The 20,881-nt window shown below is 43.4% G+C and overlaps 1 protein-coding gene across 1 annotated transcript in view; it reads right to left on the bottom strand.

Moving 5' to 3' along the window:
- Positions 1–9,361, bottom strand: part of PLCXD2 (phosphatidylinositol specific phospholipase C X domain containing 2) — a 68,919-nt gene extending 59,558 nt beyond the window's left edge. Inside the window, exon 1 of the mRNA XM_055421569.2 lies at positions 8,642–9,361. Coding sequence (XP_055277544.2) covers positions 8,642–8,801 — 160 coding nt within the window. The 5' untranslated portion in view covers positions 8,802–9,361. The remainder of the gene's footprint in view (positions 1–8,641) is intronic.
- Positions 9,362–20,881: the final 11,520 nt, after the last annotated feature.

Below are 20,881 nucleotides of genomic sequence, written 5' to 3'. Positions count from 1 at the left end.
TGTTTTTTTTTTTTCTTTACTTAGATTTTGTTAGGTCTGTACAGAGGAAAAAGAAATACTGATAGAATATTCTCTGCGAAGACATAATGTCCTCCAGCCAATAGTTCTAGAATAATTGGAAATTATTTTTCAAAACCCTGTTATTCTCTTAGAAAATTTAAACTGCTTAGTAGTCAAGAAATCCAAAAAAAGATTGCTGATGTCTCATAGAACACGAGCTAGACATCCCCTAAGAGTGGTATAGGTCTCTGTGGCCAACCCATGTGACCTGGGAGCTACCCAGAGATCTACTAATGCCATCCTCCCAGGGGCTGTTTGAGCCTCACTGGCATTCAGCAACCTAACTCCCACATTTCTGTAGAAATGAGAAGGTGGAAGAACTCCTACTCACCACGTGTGTGTAAATACTCAGATTTAGTCACAGGTCTCCTCCACCTAAATTTGGTTCTTGACGTGTGTTCAAATTCTTTTCACACACACAAATACACCCACCTATTATAATTTCTATAAATAATCCCTCCTTTGCAGGCCTGTTATGAAACTCTAATTAGGGTTAGTCAGCATTTACAAAGTGGTTTGTGCTTTTCTGGAAGGCAAAGTTACAGGAGCCAAAGTGCTTCATGACCATTCCCTCTAGTGTGATGTACATAAAAGCTCTTAGAGGTCAGGGAGAGCTGTGGAGCCAGCCTGTCCCATGGAGCAGAGATCAGGTCAGAGCACGTGTCAGAAACCAAATGCCAAGCCTCAGAAGCTTGTCTGAAACAGCAGCATGCAGGTGACAGCAGCAGGCTCGTAGGATCTGAAATGTCAGTGGGCATATCTTGCAGGATTTTTAGAAAGGGGAAACAATGGCAGGCACTGGAACCGGGGCTCTCCTGAGGGTGAGACTAAGGGCATGGCTCAGTGTGTGGACTGTGTGTAGGTTTGGTGATGGGCTGTACGTGTGCATTTGCACGTGTGGATGATGCATGTATTTGGAGGGATCACAAGCCTTCCACTGCTGGGGAAGGTGTTATAAAGTATGTAAAAAGATTTGTTTAAAGGAAAGCATTTTGCAATATTCCTACTCTTCATCTGGTGATAAAATGACTGCGTTAGGAGTGGAAGTTCTGGGGCCACAAGGAGAGCAGAAGCACATTTAGCAACATGGTCCTGTCACAGAGAGTCAAATTTTCCCAAAGGCTTTGGATGGCTGGAGACAACAAAGTTTGGGATGGGGGATAACGTAGCTGAAGAGGATTTCTGGCTCTCTTGATCAGTTCCCCACAGACTGCATTTAAGACGCATTTGGTACTCACAATCTGGGCTACCAACCTGGTAGCCTTCCCTTAACTCCAAGTCCCCTTGAAGGGATGACCATTCAAGTTACCCTGACCTAGTCAGACAGAGAACATGGAGCCACATGGCTTAATCGGAAGGTCAGCCCCTTAACTAGATTGTAAATTACCTGAAGGAATAGACTGCACTTTACAACTCTTTTTTGATGTCCATTCCCAACACAGGCTTTCAATAAATGACTACCATGACTAATTTTTTTTAAAAGATGCATTATTTTGTGACAGATGCTGTTCCTAGCATGCTCTATGAATTTATTTAAATTCTCAAACTAACCAAATAAGGTAGTGCCACTACTACCTCTATTTTGAGGAGATAACAGTGAGCATTGAGACGCGGAGAGGGTAAGTAACTTGCTCAAGGTCAGAGTCTTGAGGGGCAGAGCTGGGATTCAAATCCAGACAGTGTGGCTTTAGCATTCATACTCCAAACCAACCCATGGTTCTACTTCTTACAGATATGCGTGGTTCCTGAATTTCTTGTGGCTTTCGTTTGACTGGGGAAGGGAAAGGATCTCAGGAAGTGATGAACCTTCTTAGAAGAGAAACCTACTAATACAAACACTAAATTACAGCCTCTTTTTATTCCTCACCATGATCACCTGGAAGAAAAAAATGAAATGCAACAGCAACAAGAACGTACTCCCACTTAAGATTTTGGTTGTGCGTGACTTTTCTTTTTCTTGATTGGGTTGATTGGGTCAGCCCTGGTAGTCTTGGCTTGGTCCTTGGTTTTCCACAGCTTCAGATTCCACAGACTCTGTAGGTGAAGGAGTCTCTTCTAGGGCCAGCTCATGGTCTGTGATATCCCCAGAGTGGCGCCAACATATCCTTCTGGTTCCACAGTGGATCTTGCGCCATTTTGGGTCCCTATCCTGGTGAGATGCACCAGACCTGATCCAACTTCCAGATGCAGGACTGGAGTAATGATTCCCTCTGTCCTGCTCTCATAGGGATTCCGTCTCCCTGCACACTTGTGGGAAGTGAGTGTGGTGCCGCAGGAGAAGAGCTATAGAAACCATCGAGTAGTCAAAGGCAGGACTGCATAGGAAAAGGCCAGGATTCCAGCAGGATGAAAGAGGAGAGGAGGGCATATCATCCGCCAGGTGAGAGCAGAGAACGCTCTGGGAATTGAGAGCAGTGAGGTCTGCCCGAGGGCTGGTGCTGGAAAGGGAGAGGCTGAGACACAGGCCAGGTCAGTGGAAGGAAGGGGAAGAGTGAACAAGAAAGAAGAGCCACACTGGATACATGAGATGCTCACATCTGACCAGGAAAGAGGGAAGACAGAAAGGATGCGGGGTGAAAGAACTGTTCCCAGGGCAGAGGTGACACCAGAGACCTGCTTCTGATCCTGCTGACCATCTGACTCTGACTTTCCATGTCCAGTGGGGCTCAGAGATGAGCCTTATCGAGAGCTACAGTAACATTATGCAAAGATAACAAGAAACCGATTGGAAAATATTCAGAGTGTTCCATATGGCATTCACAGAAGGTGAACCTAACCTATCTATTCAGTTTAGCTCTGATCACAGTTGAACATGATGGGGGCTGCAAGCCACTTCTCCAGCATTCTTACGGTCCTGTTCCATGCACTGAACGACTGACTCAACAGTTATCAGTGATGGAGCTGCTATCCTGTGCTAGGACTTAGGATTGCAAAGGGAAATAAGCCATATTCTCTGCGTACAAGTCGTACCCAGATGATGTGGAAGAAGATGGATGGAGAAGTGCCATGATAAGATATTAACAAAGCCTTCCTGAGGGTCAGCAAAGGCAGTCCTCCAGCCATTTCCCAAATATACCTCCATTCCTAAGCTTAACTGCTTTATCTCAAATGGAAACCTCCCTTCCCAACCCTGACCCCCCAGGCCATATTTCTTGAAATTCTGACCATTCTTCAAATTCCAGGTCAAATGTCATTTTTTCCAAAAAAGTAGTTTCTATTCTTAAAAGCTGAAATTAATCTCTTCATTCTATGTGCTGAGTCATGTCCAACTCTTTGCAACTCTATGGATTATAGCCCACCAGTCTCCTCTGTCCATGGGATTCTCCAGGCAAGAACATTGGAGTGGGCTGCCATTCCCTTCTCCAGGATATCTTCCTGACCCAGAGATTGAACCCCGGTCTCCCACACTGCAGGCAGACTCTTTATTCTCTGAGCCACCAGGGAAGACCTAGTTGCTACTCTTAAAAACTGAAATTAATCCTTCCATTCTATGTGCATCTGTAACACTATTTACATCTCTGTTTTAATATTTAACCCAATTAGTTTTTAAAAATTATGTATGGTGAATACACGTGTGTGTTTGTGTGTGTGTGTATGTGTAAATATCTCTAAGTTGTAAGCTTGTTTGACAGTAGGATTGATGCCTGATTATCCCATAGGCCTGAGCATGAGGTTTCTTTAAATGTACTCAGAGTATGTATAATTTGAATTGCTCTAAAGCTGATCGCCGAAGAATTGATGCTTTTGAACTGTGGTGCTGGAGAAGACTCTTGAGAGTCCCTTGGACTGCGAGGAGATCCAACCAGACCATTCTAAAGGAGATCAGTCCTGGGTGTTCATTGGAAGGACTGATGCTAAAGCTGAAACTCCAATACTTTGGCCACCTCATGTGAAGAGTTGACTCACTGGAAAAGACTCTGATGATTGAAGTGATTGGGGGCGGGAGGAGACGGGGACGACAGAGAATGAGACGGCTGGATGGCATCACCAACTCAATGGACATGAATGAGTTTGAGTGAACTCCGGGAGTTGGTGATGGACAGGGAGGCCTGGCATGCTGTGATTCATGGGGTTGCAAAGAGTCGGACATGACTGAGCGACTGAACTGAACCGTCTGTTTTAGGATGCTAAAGTGAGAAGGCTTTGCTTCATTCTAGCAATTGTGAGTCCTTGTCTGCACATATCAAAAATAATTTCTTGCTCTGAAAAGGCATATAAAAGTTATAACCTTCAGACAAAAATGACCCAGTCATTTTTCTATGTTTGTAGGTGAATAGGCAAAAAAAGGAACAAAAAACCTTCAAACTAATCAAAGAACTTTTCATTTGGAAAGGACTTTACCCTAGTGGCTCAAAAGATATAGAACCTGCCTGCAAGGAGACTCAGGTTCAATCCATGGGTCAGGAAGATCCCCTGGAGAAGGGTATGGCTACCCATTCCAGTATTCTTACCTGGAGAATTCCATGGACAAAGGAGCCTGGCAGGCTACAGTCCATGGGACTGCAAAGAGTTGGACATAATTGAAAGGTTTTTGCTTTCACTTTTCTACATTTCATTTAATCCAGCTTCTTAATTACAAATGAGGAAACTAAGACCTAAGAAATTCAGATACTTCTACAGTATCAAACAGCCAGAATCAACAATATCAAATTTCCAGACCCTTATGTTCAAGGCTCTTTCCAATAGACCAAATAGATTATTTTAAAAAAGAAAACATGTTCTTTTAAAAAAGAAATAGCGCTAAAATATATAGAGAAGAATTCACTGGAAACCACACACATTATAGAGAAAAATTATGCTTTCACTAACATGAACAAAATTGTTTGTAGAGTTTAAAGCTTTAATTAAAAAATCGACTTTTCCAGATTTTTCTTGCTTAAGGTCTCAAATCATTCTATGCAGTTGGCAAGGAGAACTGCTCTGAGGTTCTTCTCTAAGATAGGTCAGTATGTTTGGGTGAAACTGGTCATTAACAGGTGTTCTTAACAGTTGTGAGCAAGAAATAACACATCAAGGCTTTGCTGAGAGGGGCATGTTCACGCTTATTCTCTCCCATCACAATTTAGGCAAATTCAACAGATGCACTCAAATCTGGCATAGTGAACTCCATCCCAGTTCTTCTATTAAGGTCAGAACCCCTGCCTTTTCCCTGCCCTTTCCCATGTCACTGCTGCCCCACTCCCACCCTGACAGAGCTGACCCACAGTAAAGACACCCTGGGTTGGCACACACAAGCACATGTGCACATATAGAATAGATCTAAGCACTACATTTGAATTTAAAACTTTCTGGATTCCAGTTCCAAATGGGGATATCTTATGGGCTTCTGTTTCTGGACAGGGATATATATGGGGCTTCGCAGGTGGCTCTGTGGAATCTGCCTGCTAATGCAGGAGACACGGATTTGATTCCTGGGTTGGGAAGATCCCCTGGAGAGGGAAATGGCAACCCACTCCAGTATTCTTGCTTGGAAAATCCCATGGATGGAGGAGCCTGGTAGGCTATAGGCCACGGGGTTGCAAAGAGTCAGACATGACTTAGCGACTAAACAACAACACACATATACATTTGTGTGTAACCTAGAGAAAATATTAAAAAGCAGAGACATTACTTTACCAAAAAAAGTCTGTCTAGTCAAAGCTATGGTTTTTCCAGTAGTCATGTATGGTTGTGAGTTAGACTATAAAGAAAGCTGAGCACTGAAGAATTGATGCTTTTAAACTGTGGTGTTGGAGAAGACTCCTGAGAGTCCCTTGGACTGCAAGGAGATCCAATCTGTCAATCCTAAAGGAAATCAGTCCTGAATATTCATTGGAAAGACAGATGTTGAAGCTGAAACTCCAATACTTTGGCCACCTGATGTGAAGAACTGACTCATTGGAAAAGACCCTGATGCTGGGAAAGATTGAAGGCGGGAGGAGAAGGGGACGACAGAAGATGAGATGGTTGGATGGCACCACTGACTCTAAGGACATGAATTTGAGTAAACTCTGGGAGTTGGTGATGGATAGGCAAGCCTGGCGTGATGAAGTTTATGGGGTTGCAAAGAGTCGGACATGACTGAGCGACTGAACTGATATATATATATATATATAAAATAGATAATAGATATATAATATGTATACATATCTATGTATATATCCTAGCTAGACAGTGATATATAATTGGTCAGATTAAAAAATCACCCACTTTTAAAACTTCTTTCATTTGTTGCAGAGGACAGTCTGAAAACTAGTTTTCAGTTACAGAACTCTCCCCATTCCCTCCCTCTAGCTGCTTTGAACTTCCCAGGGCCTCCTTAAGGGCACAGGGAGAGTGCATGGATTTTGGGGCCAGCTACATAGGAACTTGAATATTACTTCTTCTGTTTGTTACTGCGTGATCTTGAGAAAATTACTTAATCTCTCTGGACAATAATTTTCTTATTTCTAAAATGAGGTTACTGCCCATCTTGGAGGTGTAAGGGTTTGAGGTAATATATGCCAGGGGGTGCTGTGTGGGTGTGCTCAGCGAATAATAACTATTATGATGAAGGTGATGATGAGGGGAAAAGGAAAAGAGGAACAGGGAGGAATACGGTGGCCTCCACTTCCTGAAAGACTGTCTATAGTTCAGAATCTCTCAGCAAGTCTTGGCAGAACTCAACGGCTAGTCCTTAGCTGGGGAATATGAAGCTCAAGGTAGAGAAAGGAGAACTAGCATTGAGGGAGGGGTGCAGGGGCTGGGGGAGGAGGGGGAAAGGGCTCACAAATGGCTAGCATTTAATATGTGATTTTCGCCTTCTGAGCTTTATATCTTTACATACACTCATGTCCCATCCGCTCCTGGGAAAAGGGCATTCACAGCAATGAGTTCAGTATCTTTTGAGTAGTCAAGGACACTTTTTTTTTTTTTGCTTAGAAGGACAGGACTTCACAAAGCAGTGGTTGAACAAATTTCTGTGCCCAGTCGGTGGATAATCACAGAATTTCCAGTTACAGCAGCAGGCCCCACTATTTGCTAACTCTGGCAATTCTAGTAACTGGGAGAAACCCTAGAGATTACAGAACAAATGCCCAGCTCCTTTCTGGAGTCATGGGGTCAGAGTACACAGCCACATCATGGGCAGAGTTGCTGCTGTGGTCTGAACTGTCCAAAGTACAGCAGGAAGAAGGAAGTCTGAACCTACCCGGACATGCCCCGAATGACAGAGTCATTTTGTGCCTGCCTAAGATGCCATTCTGTTTGCAAACACATTCTATTTGCTGTACCATCTGACAAAACAATTCCATCAACAAGCCTAAAGACAAATGACTCATGTTAAAAGAGGCCTGTGCATCATTTCAGCAATGACTCCACAGGGGTCAATTAAACAAGGAAAAGACCTGTTCTGAAGCACCACCGTCTGGTATTTCCCAGAGAGCCGTAGTCAATGGCTGGTAAAACACAAGTGATCATAACTATAAAGAGATTTAGCAACCTTCTCCTTGCTCAAAAGCAACAAGAGCCTATGAAGACAATGAACCTGGAAGACCTCCAAAAGAAGAGGCGACTCAGGAAAGGCTGCACCTGAAGCCGGCACAACTCTTCCTCATGCATAGAAAGCAAAGACCTGGGGTTGCATGAGGTCATCCTGTCTGCCACCAAAAGGCAGACTGCTCCCAGGGATGTTTGGGAGTGTGCCTGGTAGTCTAGGGGTGAAGGCAATTGTTATGTCTCCAGGTGAGAGAAAGGATTGGCAGTGGTCCATTCCCCTGCTCCTGGCAGTGCTTTCCAAGTATCAGAATCTAGACCTCGCCCAGCACATAATACCAGGATCACTATAGTCAACCTCCTTTCCTGGAAACCCAGCTTTACTCAGCTTTTGGATGAAAGGAAAAGGACAAATATAATGAGAGTGTTGTCACAGTAAAAAACCCCCAGGAGGGAGAGTGGCTGGTGCAGAAGTGGGTTCCAAGCCTTCAGTTCTAGATCAGCCAGGCAGACACCTGTGTATATATAGACAAAGCTTCAAACACCACTTCTTCATCACACCTAATGACTGGCTGTGACAAGCACCTGTGTTCTCTATTTCTGGCTTTTCCAACAACAATAATATGTGTTTGGTTACTGAGTCCTAGTTTTGAACCTCTTCTTAAATGCTAATCTCTTTCTTGTTTCTCCACTATGCAAGGTCAGATAAATGAGAAAGAAAACACTTTACAGTGTTAATTTTGATACAGATCCAAAATTGTTAATGACTTCTTATTCATCATCTTGATCTCTCCTTTTTATTTTGAGTGATTCAAGAAAACACACCCCTCACATAACCTGGCCCCAACATTAAGAAGGTAATGTTCTTAGAATGAGTCTATTCAAGAACAAAACAAAAAGACCCAAACAAACCAAAAATGGGGCTTCCATTCTCAAGTCCCTTTTTGCCAATGATGCAGTGTACTTAAATCTCTTTACAGCAGTTGCTTCAGTGTTAAGCTTTTCGTTGGAAATAAAAAGAGGTTTAGTTAATTGTTTTCTCAGCACAATAGAAAGGCAGCCCAACCCATTAAGCACACTAAAATGGCAGAAGCAAACAGAGTGGGTACAAGTAGGAATAGAAGAATACCTGGAATTGCCAGATTGGAAAGGGGGACGTTGTGGAGGCGAGGAGGGAGTGAGGCCATCCAGTCGGCATTGCAGACCTCCAACGTCTTTGTCCCGCTGGGGTTGGGGGAGCAGATGGTCCCCATTCTGAGTTTCCTTCTTACCTTCCTAAATGCTAGCATCCCTTTCTGTCAGTCAGCTGTTCAAGCTCAGCCCAGTGCCACTCATTCAGCGATCATCGCCCAGGCTCTCCAGCATTTCAGGGCCACCTTTGTCACGCCAGTCTTGCCCAAAGGCCTTCGTGCCCCAGGAAGACGCGGGGCAAGGACGAGATTCCCTAGCCCCCAGCACCCGCAGTCCCACCCTCACCGACCCAGCCGCTGTTCCCTTAAGCTGCTCAGACCCAGCTTCGTTAAACTTCTTACGTTCCCCCTCTGGACCGGGGGAACGCAGGCCCCTCGAAATAAATCTGACAGAAACTGAACGTCCTACGAGCAGCCACGCCTGGAGCCACTCACACGACAGGTGCCCACACGACACACAGACACGCCGGTGGGTCTACACACCCGTGAGCGCCCGGACGCACCATCCTGAGCTTGATTTACGCTTTTATGTGTGCCACTGGGCTGGCACATAAGCTGGACCTGCCTGGTCTCCCTGCTCCGGCCCCTCCGCACTGTTGCCCCTGCCCTGGCGCTTCCAGAAGGCGCTCAGAAGTGTAACCGGCGGCTCCCGCACTCCCGGCGGCCCCGCCCCGCACTGCCGGGCAGATTTGCCGGGCAAGGCGGCTCGTGATTGGCCGCTGGCAGAGGGCGCTCCGATTGGCCCGCGCCCTCACGGGCGGCCCCTCGGAGCGGCGCCCACCCTCCGCCGCCGGCCGCGACCCCACCTTCCGCTACTCCCGCCTTCCTGCGCTTACAGCCGCCGCAGAGCCTGCGGGCGGGCGAACAGGCACGCTTGGACGGGTCAGGGCTAGGATCCGATAGGTCTTCTTTCCGCTGGCCTTTCACACAGTCAGCACAGAGGTTAAACGCAACCACACGTTGCCCTCTTTCTTTCCCTTACACACACACACACACAAACACGCACAATGACAATTGCACAGGGAGTATATAACATTTTCAATAACCATATAGGCAGCAGAAATATGAGAGGTAAAGAGTATCAAGGATGGTTTGCATTTCAACCATTACCTAATTAAGATTCAGGTGTACACACTACTTATTCCCATTTTGCAGAAATGGAGGTAATGATACTTTACATTTGCATTGCCTGTTATTTGGAGCCTTCTTCCACATTCTTTGTCCCATTTGCTCTTCACAGTATCCCTAAAAGTCAGGCAGGGTTGGTGGTACGACCCCCTTTTCATAGGCGAAATGAGAAGTCCGGGAGCCTTCTGGGTGTTCCCATGTGGCGGCCCTATTTGGAAATCCCATTTTGGAATAAGATCCCTGAGCCCAGAGGCTTGTGGGCATAGACATCCGTTTCTGTGCTTTCTTCAATATTCCCTACACTCTCAAATGGTCCTTTTCCACAGTGTAAACTATAGGGTCTCTGTAATGATGAGAACTTTGTACATCGATAACCACAGGAACACCCTGGCAAATAGGCAAATGGACAAAAACAACCAGACCTTGATGGTGGGACCCTGGAGAGTGTCAGGCCAGGCAGCTCACCAGTGACTCCGGAGGGCTTACGGGAAAAGGAAACAGCAACTTCTGCCAAAAGCAGACAGAAGGCTCCTGTACAGACCTCCAGCTCAGCTGACACTTAATCACCGAATGGCCCCGCCTCCTCATCTCCAAGGTAACTACACAGCAGCAAAGCAACTACTTTTCTGTACACTTAACTCTTGCTGCACAGTGCCCCCTTTTGACATTTGATTAAATTTCCTCTTCTAGCCTCTTACTAGCATTCGTTTAAACCTGCTTTTCAGCCTTTTGAGCTGTGTAATAACACCAAAAGTTTTGTTTCCTGAAGGAGTGAGTGAAAAGTGAAAGTGAAAGTCGCTCAGAGGTGTCCGACTCTTTGCGACCCCATGGAATTCTCCAGGCCTGAATACTGGAGTGGGTAGTCTTTCCCTTCTCCAGGGGATCTTTCCAACCCAGGGGTCAAACCCAGGTCTCCTGCATTGCATGTGGATTCTTTACCAGCTGAGCCACAAGGAAGACTTGGTTACTATAAGGAAAGTCTACACTATTTATAATACAGCTTCTGATTCTTAGAGAGCGCTTCGGTGTAAGTGCTGTAAATGTTGGGAACGACTGTCACCTAGCAGTTTTGGTCAGTGAAATGCCCCCTCACCCCCACCCCATATTCTTGAAGGAGTATCCCAAGATTTACTTTTGAAATGTCACCTTTTCTGGGCTTCCTTAAATGTACAATTAAAAAAAAAAAACCAAAACCTCAAACATAAAATTTTTTATGTTTGAAAGCTGCCAAAAGAAAACAAGAAGTGTTCTTTCAGCTTTACCTGGAATGTTAATTTCAATGACTTTCCCCCCTTATTTTTCAGCTCTTAATGGAAAGAAGGAGCCGAATAAGAACACATTAAACCTTAAACTGAGAGATATCACTGTGAGAGAACAAGAGAAGTGGAACCACTTCAGAATGAGACGCTTTGCACCTCTGGCAGTTTTCAGTCAAAACTACTTAGATTGTGTAAGAAAACATTCAAAAGAAGATAGCATGTTCTCCATATATCCTTGAGTCAGTCCTGGAAGAAATTTTGCAGGTGAAGACACAGCCTCTAGTACAGTACTTGGCATGTAGCAGGTGTTCTATAAACGTTTGTTAGAAGGAAGGAGATGCTCAGTAAACATGCCCTGCTGGGTTCCAGGTAGTTCCTTAGACCAGTGCTTTTCAACCTTTAATGTGCAAATCAGCCATATTCTGACTGAGTTAGTCTGAGACAGGCCTGAGAGTCTTCGTTTCTAACCAGATTCAAGCTGCTTCTGCTGCTACTGTTTCAGACCATGCTTTGAGTAACAGGGTGTTAGGAAATAAGCTCATTTGCTAGGTGGGAATATGCATTGCATTTTTACTGTTTTTTCTGAGGTTTTATAACATTTTTATATCACTTTTATAATGAAAAAATAAACTTGCATTACAAATCCCAGCTAAGAATTTCTAAGTATAAGAGTATAGTTTTTCTGTCATACTGTCTTGGAGACCAAATTATGAGTGGGATTTTTATACTATGCCACATTAGCTTTGGAAAAACTAATTTTAAAATATAGGTTAATACCTAGAATATGAATAGTTAATATTTTGTTACATACTGTATTATGAAAAAAACCAAGCAGAGAGGAGACTAAATTAATAGGAGGATTGAATTTTAAAGCAAGTCCATTTTAATTGACAGTTATAGCCAAGGGAGTGTTGATCCTGTGCAAATCATTTTGATAGGTGCTAGGAATGGAGAAAAAGTTAAAAGCTGGCAAATGATGAATGTCAGATAGTATATAATCCAGGAGAAAAGAGAGTCAAATATGTGAATTTCAAAATGTAATATGAGGCTGAATGAAGGGTAATAATAATAGAGGTGCATGTGGAGGGCAATAAAGAGATATACGTATTGATGGGGGAAGGGCCAAGATGAGGTGGCATTTCAAGCCAGGTCTGGAGTTCCGAGAAGAGTTTCTGCAAGTGGAAAATGGGTAGAGGGCTTTGGTGCATGAAACGGATTGTATAGCTGAGAAAACATAAGCAAAGCTATGACAATGAATGGGAGATGTGAGAAACAGAAAACACGGGAGGGATACAAGGGAAATAGAGCTCATTTACTCTCATTGGACCATCACAAGAGCTCAATGAGTTAAATACTCTTCCTAGCCCCATTTGACAAAGGACATTGAAGCTTAGAGGCTACATAACTCTGCCCTAGAGCTCATAGCTAATGGCAGAACTGTGACCCCAGTCTCCTGATCATTGTGCCAATGGCTTCTCGTTATATGTTGCTGCTGCTGCTGCTAAGTCACTTCAGTCGTGTCCGACTCTGTGTGACCCCATAGACGGAAGCCCACCAGGCTCCCCCGTCCCTGGGATTCTCCAGGCAAGAACACTGGAGTGGGTTGCCATTTCCTTCTCCAATGTGTGAAAGTGAAAAGTGAAAGTGAAGTCACTCGGTCATGTCTGACTCGTAGCGACCATGGACTGCAGCCTACCAGGCTCCTCTGTCCATGGGATTTTCTAGGCAAGAGTACTGGAGTGGCTTGCCATTGCCTTCTCTGTCTCGTTATATGTTACCTGTTATTATTGCAAACCTGGTAAAGGATGTTGAAGACCACAGTATGTTAAAGAGTTCAGACTTCCCTTTTCACAGATAAAAGGGGCCATTGCAAATTTTTGAGAAGGGGAGAGAAATGATCCATACTGTGTATAGAAGATAACGCCAGCATAATGAAGAATTGTTAGAGAAATACAGTCATTCGGGTAAGTTATTGAAATCAGTTATCTAAGTAGGAAAAAAGTGAGAAAGCATGCAGAAACTCTGGCGCACAGAGACTAAATGCACAGCCTTTGAAACTATGGTGTTTGCTTCTTGGTTCTCACTTCTTATCTCCAAGGACTTTTAACTCAAGGGCCACAGTAGACAGCCTGACTTCCTCTGGGATTATTTTCATCACTTGAAATTCTCATCAAAATGTTCATCAGTTAATCAAACCTATTTCTGCAAATATGTCTACAACTTTTATTTTCTTTTCTGGAATTTTTTTTCTCCATTGCTTGATTAAGGACCCTACTGAATTCCTGAAGAGGTGACTGCAGGCTTTGTCCTGTCTTGGAGGCTACATTATATTTTGGAAATGTTAAAGACGGTTCATTTTCTTTGGAATGATTTCAAAAGTGAACACTGATGGTCCCAGAGCAAACAGCTTGTCATTTGGATATGTCCGGTTGGCAGGGCAAGATGGCCTGGGTTTTGCTTGACTGAAGGCACCCTAAGAGCTTCAGAGGAAACACATCAACTTAATGATGCTGAGCCTGGGGCTGTCTCCGGCCCCCACATCCAAGAGCCTGTGCTACCTTCTCTCCCAGGCTGTGTGCTTAATGGGAAAGGGACGGCTCGAAGAGCATTACGACCAGGCATGTGTTTGTTCCAGGGACATGGTCTGGAGCTGAGAGTTTGTACGATGCTTTGAGTTCACAGTGATGCCTCATGCATGACTTTTTTTCCTGGTTGGAGGATGTGGTGAGGGTGGGGAATTGAAATGATGAGCCAGATAAATGAAGATGAAACGGAGTGTGAGCCTGCTTTGCGTTGTGCCTCATATCAGCAGTTTATCTCTAGTCATTCTCAGCCTCATTTCCCCAATACAGGCTCCCAAAACAGTGTGATAAGGATCAGAATAGAATGAAGAAATGTCCCCAGTATGGGCAGTGCTGGGGACATGATGACAGCAGCAACAATTACCATCAGGAAGAATGACATCATTGTAGCAGCTCGGGACATTCAGGAGCCTCCGTGGAAAGAGATGTCACCAGGCACACTGCCTTGTGAACATGTATAATACACCTCAGACATTCCTGACATGAGGAATGAGTCAGGAGTTGGGGGTCATTCATTGTGTTGATTCGGGCTAGAGCCAGAGACCTCGTGGTTGTGACCCAGACCCTGATCATACCCAGGTGAGTGTCTTTAAGAACCTGAGTAAGGAGCTTAAACAGGAATTGTCCATATGTGGCTCCACCTTGTGCCTACCTGGTATTTGTGGTCAACAGCCAGGATTCTGTAACAAGACAAGAATGAGTGTATATAGCAGTACCAGCCCTGAGATTTTTCCTCCAGATGTGAAAGCTTGGTGATCGGGAAGAGCCTCTGAGCCTCTCTGTTTTTTTTTTAAAGATAATTTTACTTATTTATTTATTTAGGCTGTGCTGAGTCTTTACTGCTGCGTGAGCCTTCTCTAATTCTCTAGTTGTAGGAGTGAGGGTGACTCTCTAGTGCAGTGCATGGGCTTCTCCCTGCCATGGCTTCTCCTGTTGCGGAGCACAGGCTCTAGGTCGTGTGGGCTCAACAGTTGTGGCACAACATGGGTTTAGTTGCTTCGTGACATGTGGGATCTTCCAGGATCAGGATTCGAACCCGTGTCTCCTGCATTAGTTGGCAGATTCTTTACCACTATGCCACCAGGGAAGTCTGCATCTCTGCCTTTTTTTATTTATTAGACATCAAGTGTTTCTGGTATATTTAAAGATTTCCTTTAACAACACATGTTTGCTACAATACTTTTGAGAGAGGCTAAATTACAAATGATGATTGTAAAATTAGTTTAATGTCCATTTTTTCCTTCTAGCCCACCATTTTCCTGCAGCCTCTTCCATTCTCCCTTCCCACCCACCCCTTTCACTAAAAAAAAAAAAAAAAAAAAAAAGTAACTGAAGGAAGCTCCACATCTTTATTTTTTCCAGTTAGTTAGCTTGTTTTTGCTTAGCCAAGTCAACGCTTTTTTGTTAGCTACTGCTGCTGATGCTAAGTTGCTTCAGTCCTGTCCGACTCTGTGCGACCCCATAGACGGCAACCCACCAGGCTCCTCCGTCCCTGGGATTCTCCAGGCAAGAACACTGAAGTGGGTTGCCATTTCCTTCTCCAGTGCATGAAAGGGAAAAGTGGAAGTGAGGTCGCTCAGTCCTGTCCGACTCCCAGCGACCTCATGGACTGCAGCCTAGTTAGGTATAAAGTGCCTGATTTAATATGTTATGGAGCCACCTTCTGGTGGTAAAGGTACACTTCATGCGTATAGTAAGTTCCCTTTCAGTTACCCTAAAAAAAAATGTCTCCACATCACCAGCACCAATAGAACAGCTGGGAACTTATGTAAATACAGACTCCTGGTTCACACTCCAACCCTACTGAATCAGATCCCCTGGGGGTGGCATCTTTTTTTCTGTCTTTAAAAAAAGTTCCCCAGGGGATTTTTATGTCTCACATGCTTTAGATCAACACTTTGGCATATCAATCAGTTTCTTAAAAAAAAAGTTAGGATAGGTAGAACGGCAGTTCTTACCCATGTTGTGTATAAGTTTAAGGGATTAGAGAAAAATATTTCAGTTTAACTGTTAGGAAAACCAACTGCTATCTATACTTGCTGCTGCTGCTAAGTCACTTCAGTCGTGTCCGACTCTGTGTGACCCCATAGACGGCAGCCCACCAGGCTCCCCTGTCCCTGGGATTCTCCAGGCAAGAACACTGGAGTGGGTTGCCATTTCCTTCTCCAATGTGTGAAAGTGAAAAGTGAAGTTGCTCAGTCATGTCTGACTCGTATCGACCCCATGGACTGCAGCCTACCAGGCTCCTCCGTCCATGGGGTTTTCTAGGCAAGAGTACTGGAGTGGCTTGCCATTGCTATCTATACTTACCCCACCCCAATGTTCTTGGAATTATGCAAGTGACATCAGTTGTTAGAATGTGTGTGTACGCTAGTGTGTATCTTCATCATCACTTGACCTTCCATCACAATTAGTATGACCTCAGTACATTTGTTATTCATTTAGCAAATAATGACCTGATTCCACATTTTGATTTGCTGACATCATTTGGAAATACCACATTGCCACATCACCTGAGTGGTAAACAATATGTTAACTGACAGCAGATATTATCATTCCCTCCCAATTTTATTATTAAAATAGTAAGTTTACAAAAACAACTTCAACACATATAAACTTTTTTTTTAAAAAACAAAGTAAATAAAATAATGAATCGTTAGTATTTTCCCCTTATCCACTCTCTCAATATTAGGTTATAATCAAAACTGTTAGTATGTTTCTTGGCTTTTTGCAGATTTGGTTTCAGAGAATTGTGATCTGTGGAAATCTCTGCAGCTAACTTCCTACCTCAGCCACGTATTGATGCACCCGTCCTAAACTGTACCCACAGCAGCTTCTTCCTTTTAGTAGCAAAAATAGAGAAAGTAAAATTTACCTAGCACGTTTTTCTGTTTTGTGTGTGCGTGCTAAGTCACTTCATTCGTGTCCAACTCTTTGTGACCCTTGGATTGTAGCCCACCAGACTCCTCTGTCCATGGGATTTTCCAGGCAAGACTACTGGAGTGGGTTGCCAGGTGCCCTCCTCCAGGGGATCTTCCCGACCCAGGGATTGAATCCAAGCTTCTAGGTCTCCTGCATTGGCAGGGGACTTATTTACCACTAGCACCACCTGGGAAATCCCTTTCTGTTTCAGCCAAGTATAAATAAGAATGTTCTAGAAGTCAGAGTTAGGCATAATAATGAAGTAGGGAGGAAATGAGTCCCTAAGACTGGAAGTATCCAAACCAAGTTTGTTAACAGTAAGACAGAAGGTGGTGAAAGCTTTGATGGAAGATTGAACGACGTGAGCTTTATGCTCCTTCCAACCATATTCTGTTTTTTTCCCTTCTCTGAATATAAAGCTGTATCTTTACACATTGAAGCCATTCATCCCTACCCTCTTTATTACACTGTTTTACTCAAATCTTTGTCTTCTTTTGCTGGACCTGAGACTACTGGAGCATCTTTTCTGGAAATATGAAACCAATGTTCTAAAATCATGCTGCTCCCAGCATAAACTTGAGTTGTGATTTGGGGAATGGTTTTATAATAAAGCCCTTATATTGGTTATACATGCTAGCCTCTGCTCAAGGCCAAAACTCAAAATTTTCTCTACTCCTTCTCCATATTCAGCACCCAGGATGAAATGCTCTGACCTCAGGAAGCCAGTCCTAGAAAACACTTAGTGAAGTTCTCAGCATGGGGAGTATGAATGGCCAGGATGGGAATTATCTCTGGTGTTTCTAGTACCTCCATTGTGGTAGGACTGGTGTGCCCTCGGACATGACTGAAGTGACTTAGCAGGCACTGCATAGTCACCCTGAGTCTCTAGAACTTTCACCTCTTGTACCTGGAAGTTTGTGCCCTTTGACAAACGTCTCCTCATCCATGCCTCTCCCCGCCCCCGGTATACTTATTTTGGTGTCTGTATACTTGTTTTAGTTTTCACTGGTTCCCTGGATCTGGCTTTTCTCTGCACCTGTGGATATTCCGACTGATTACACCAAAGAGAAACTTTAAAACTGACCCAGAAACCTGTTCAATCTAAAGCATCAGCCAAACTATCCAGATTGAGGCTCTGGTCTCCTGTAACCTGACAATAAGAATGTATTGTTTTGAAGAACGTATTTTTCAAGTGCGTGGTGTGAGACATGGAGTCAAAAAACCCCATAAATCTCAGCCCAGCAGATTGAGTGAGAGACTGTCACTTGTTGTAGCTTAGTTAATTTTTCTTTCTCCTATTCGCTCATTTGCCACCTCCTGTCACTTACTCATACCATATGTAGTTGAGCACTAACTTGTCCCAGACCTTGCCCTCGCTCTGGGGGTGCTGAGCTGTGCAAAGTAACCTCACACTCCTGAGGACATTCCAGTCTAACAGAGGAGTTCATGGCCTGCATTTCCTTAACTGTGAGTTTCGATTTGAACGTGCCACCAAAGCAGGACAACAGACTAGAAAGTTTGCTCTTGGTGAGATAGAGTATCTTTAAATGAAGTATTTATTGACTGAACATACAATGGTTCAGCTGTTTACTAAAAATCTGGGGACATGAATAAAGCTCTGTAGTAGAAGAAGGGGAAGTGACTGCTGGGTCTTCTGCTTGGGGAGCCTCCAGTAGGAAGGCTGAACCTGAGCCTGCATCATCCCTCACTGCCTTGTGTGCAGCATCTTGCCACAGGGACTGCTTTGACTTTGATCTGTTCCCACGATTTCTGCTGAGGTGTCAACAGAAAACACTGCTCAAGGATTTGGGTAGGAACCAAAGTTTCTCTCTTCAGTTGAATTCTTCAAGGTGAATTTGGGAGAGATAGCTTAGTCTCCTTTGATATAAAGTGGTTTAGGTGAGAGGAAAAGTTTGCCCTGGAGTTCTAGGGAAATCAAAGAATTCTATTCATTTCCTTAAGAAAGAAAAATTGATTGACATTTTGGTGGGTCCCAGCCAGTACCTAAGGCAGAGCAAGCAAGCCCAGAAATGCAACAAAAACACTGAATTTGCAGGATGAATCCTCATTGATATTTGCCTGAACTTTGAGATTAAGTAACACTTAGGAATACAGAAAGAAAACTCCCTCAAATAAACAGGTATTTGCATCTCATCGTACTGTCTAAGGGTTGCCATGTTTGAAAAAATAGGCTGGTTTTGAGTCAAATTAATGGATGGCATCACCGACTCTGTGGACATGAGTTTGAGTGAACTCCGGAAGTTGGTGATGGACAGGGAGGCCTGGCGTGCTGTGATTCATGGGGTCGCGGAGAGTCAGACACGACTGAGCGACTGAACTGAACTGAACTGAACTGAAGCATTATTTATGTGTGCTAAATCACTTCAGTCATGTCTGATTATTTATTAGGGTCTTACTTAAGCACTTTTTTGTTAAAACTTTATATTTGGAAATGTATTCAAACTTCAAAAATGTTTGCAAAATTAAAAAGAGTAAAAAAAAAAAAACCATATCCCCTTTACCTTGATTCATCTATTGTTAGCATTTTTATCATCTGCTTTTCTCTCTCTCTGCATGTATATGTACATATGCATGCATGTATCTATGGATATATGCATACATATGCACGCACCCACTTGGGAGTAAGTTGTATATACTTTATGGCAGTTTACCCTACATACTTCAGTGTGTATTTCCTGAGAATAGGAATATTTTCTTACATAACCAGAGTAGAGTTATTGATACTTTCATCTAGTCTTCTGCCCATATTCCAATTTTGTCAGCTGATCTGGCAAATGTCAGCTCTGATTTGCCATATTTCCTTTATAGCTCTAACCCCTACAGAAAAGGATCCAGGCTAAAGTTGTGTGTACATGCTCAGTCGCTCAGTCGTGTCCAACTCTTTGCGATCCTATGGACTGTAGCCCACCAGGCTCCTCTGTCCATGGGATTCTCCAGGCAAGAATACTGGAATGGGTTTCCATTCCCTTCTCCAGGGAAACTTTATCCTAGGTCTCTTACGTTTCCTGCATTGGCAGGTGGGTTCTTGAACACTAGCGCCACCTGGCGGCAATAAATTGCCATGGGTTTTATCCTTTATTCTGGGATATTTTTAAAGTCCCTTTTTTGGCCTTTAGACATTTCTCGTTTTGTGTCTATCTGATGTTGCTTTGTTACTGGATTCAGCTTATTCATTCTTTGCCTTGTGCTGCAAAAAGAATAGTGTGTCCCCCCAAGGGTATGAAATCTGAAGCCGATGTCCATCTGTCCCTCACTGAAGTTAATTTTGATCACTGGTCAAATTGTTTAATTTCTCCACTACATAATTACTATTTCTTTTTCCTCTCTTGTAACTAATAAGCATACTTCAGGGAGATCATTTTGAGACTATGCAAATACCTTGACTGTCACGAAAATGTCCTCCTTATTTAGTATTTGTCAATGAGTCTAGCCTGATTTGATCTTTACTATAATGATTACAAAATAATGACTTTCCAACTCCAGCAATCTGTATTTACCAATCACTTCTCAGCATTCTACTGTAGGCAAAAGCTCTCTGTTTCCCCTTCCTTCCTCCCTCCCTCCCTTCCTCCTGTCTCTCTAGGTCTCTCTCTTCCTATGTATGTGCGGTAAGGATTTATGAATTCTTACTTTTTTCAATGGCTTATAATTCATTAGTATACAAATTATATTGGCATTCAAATTGTCCTAGATTGAACAAGTAGGAAACTTCAAGCTGACTCCTGCATCCTTCTAACATACCCTCCAACATTTTTTTGGAATGTGTTATTTTCTGACATAAGACATTCCAATCATACATTACATCTATTTTGCCCTTAAGCAAACATGTCTCTGAAAGTTCTGATTCCTTTCAGCATGAAATTATAGTGAACAAGATCTGAGTGTCAGATGTGCCACTAGAATACCTTTGCTTCTTGGTTCATTCAGAAGACAAATGTGGGAAAGACAGGCAAGCATAGCTACTTACAACACAAGCAACATCAAAATTACCACCACCAATAGGGCCAGTTGGATATCATAATATTAATATACAAATTGTATATATAAATATTTATGTAGGCACATTCCCCCCTTATTTTTCCTTTTTTATTACACAAAGGTAGCATATTATATACTCTTTGCTTTTTTCCCTTAATGATGTCTCCTGGAAATCACTTCATATTAGTCAATAGAGATTTTCTTTCTTGACTTTACAGCTGTACAGTTTCCATTTTTTTTTTTGTATTTACTATTGTTTATCATATGAATCTCCTGTTTGGATATTTAG

This window comes from Moschus berezovskii, chromosome 1, assembly GCF_049115385.1.
Source record: "Moschus berezovskii isolate FMDL1 chromosome 1, NW_MosBer_1.0, whole genome shotgun sequence".
NCBI classification, from domain to species: Eukaryota; Metazoa; Chordata; class Mammalia; order Artiodactyla; family Moschidae; genus Moschus; species Moschus berezovskii.
This window is presented reverse-complemented; position numbering and strand designations above follow the sequence as displayed.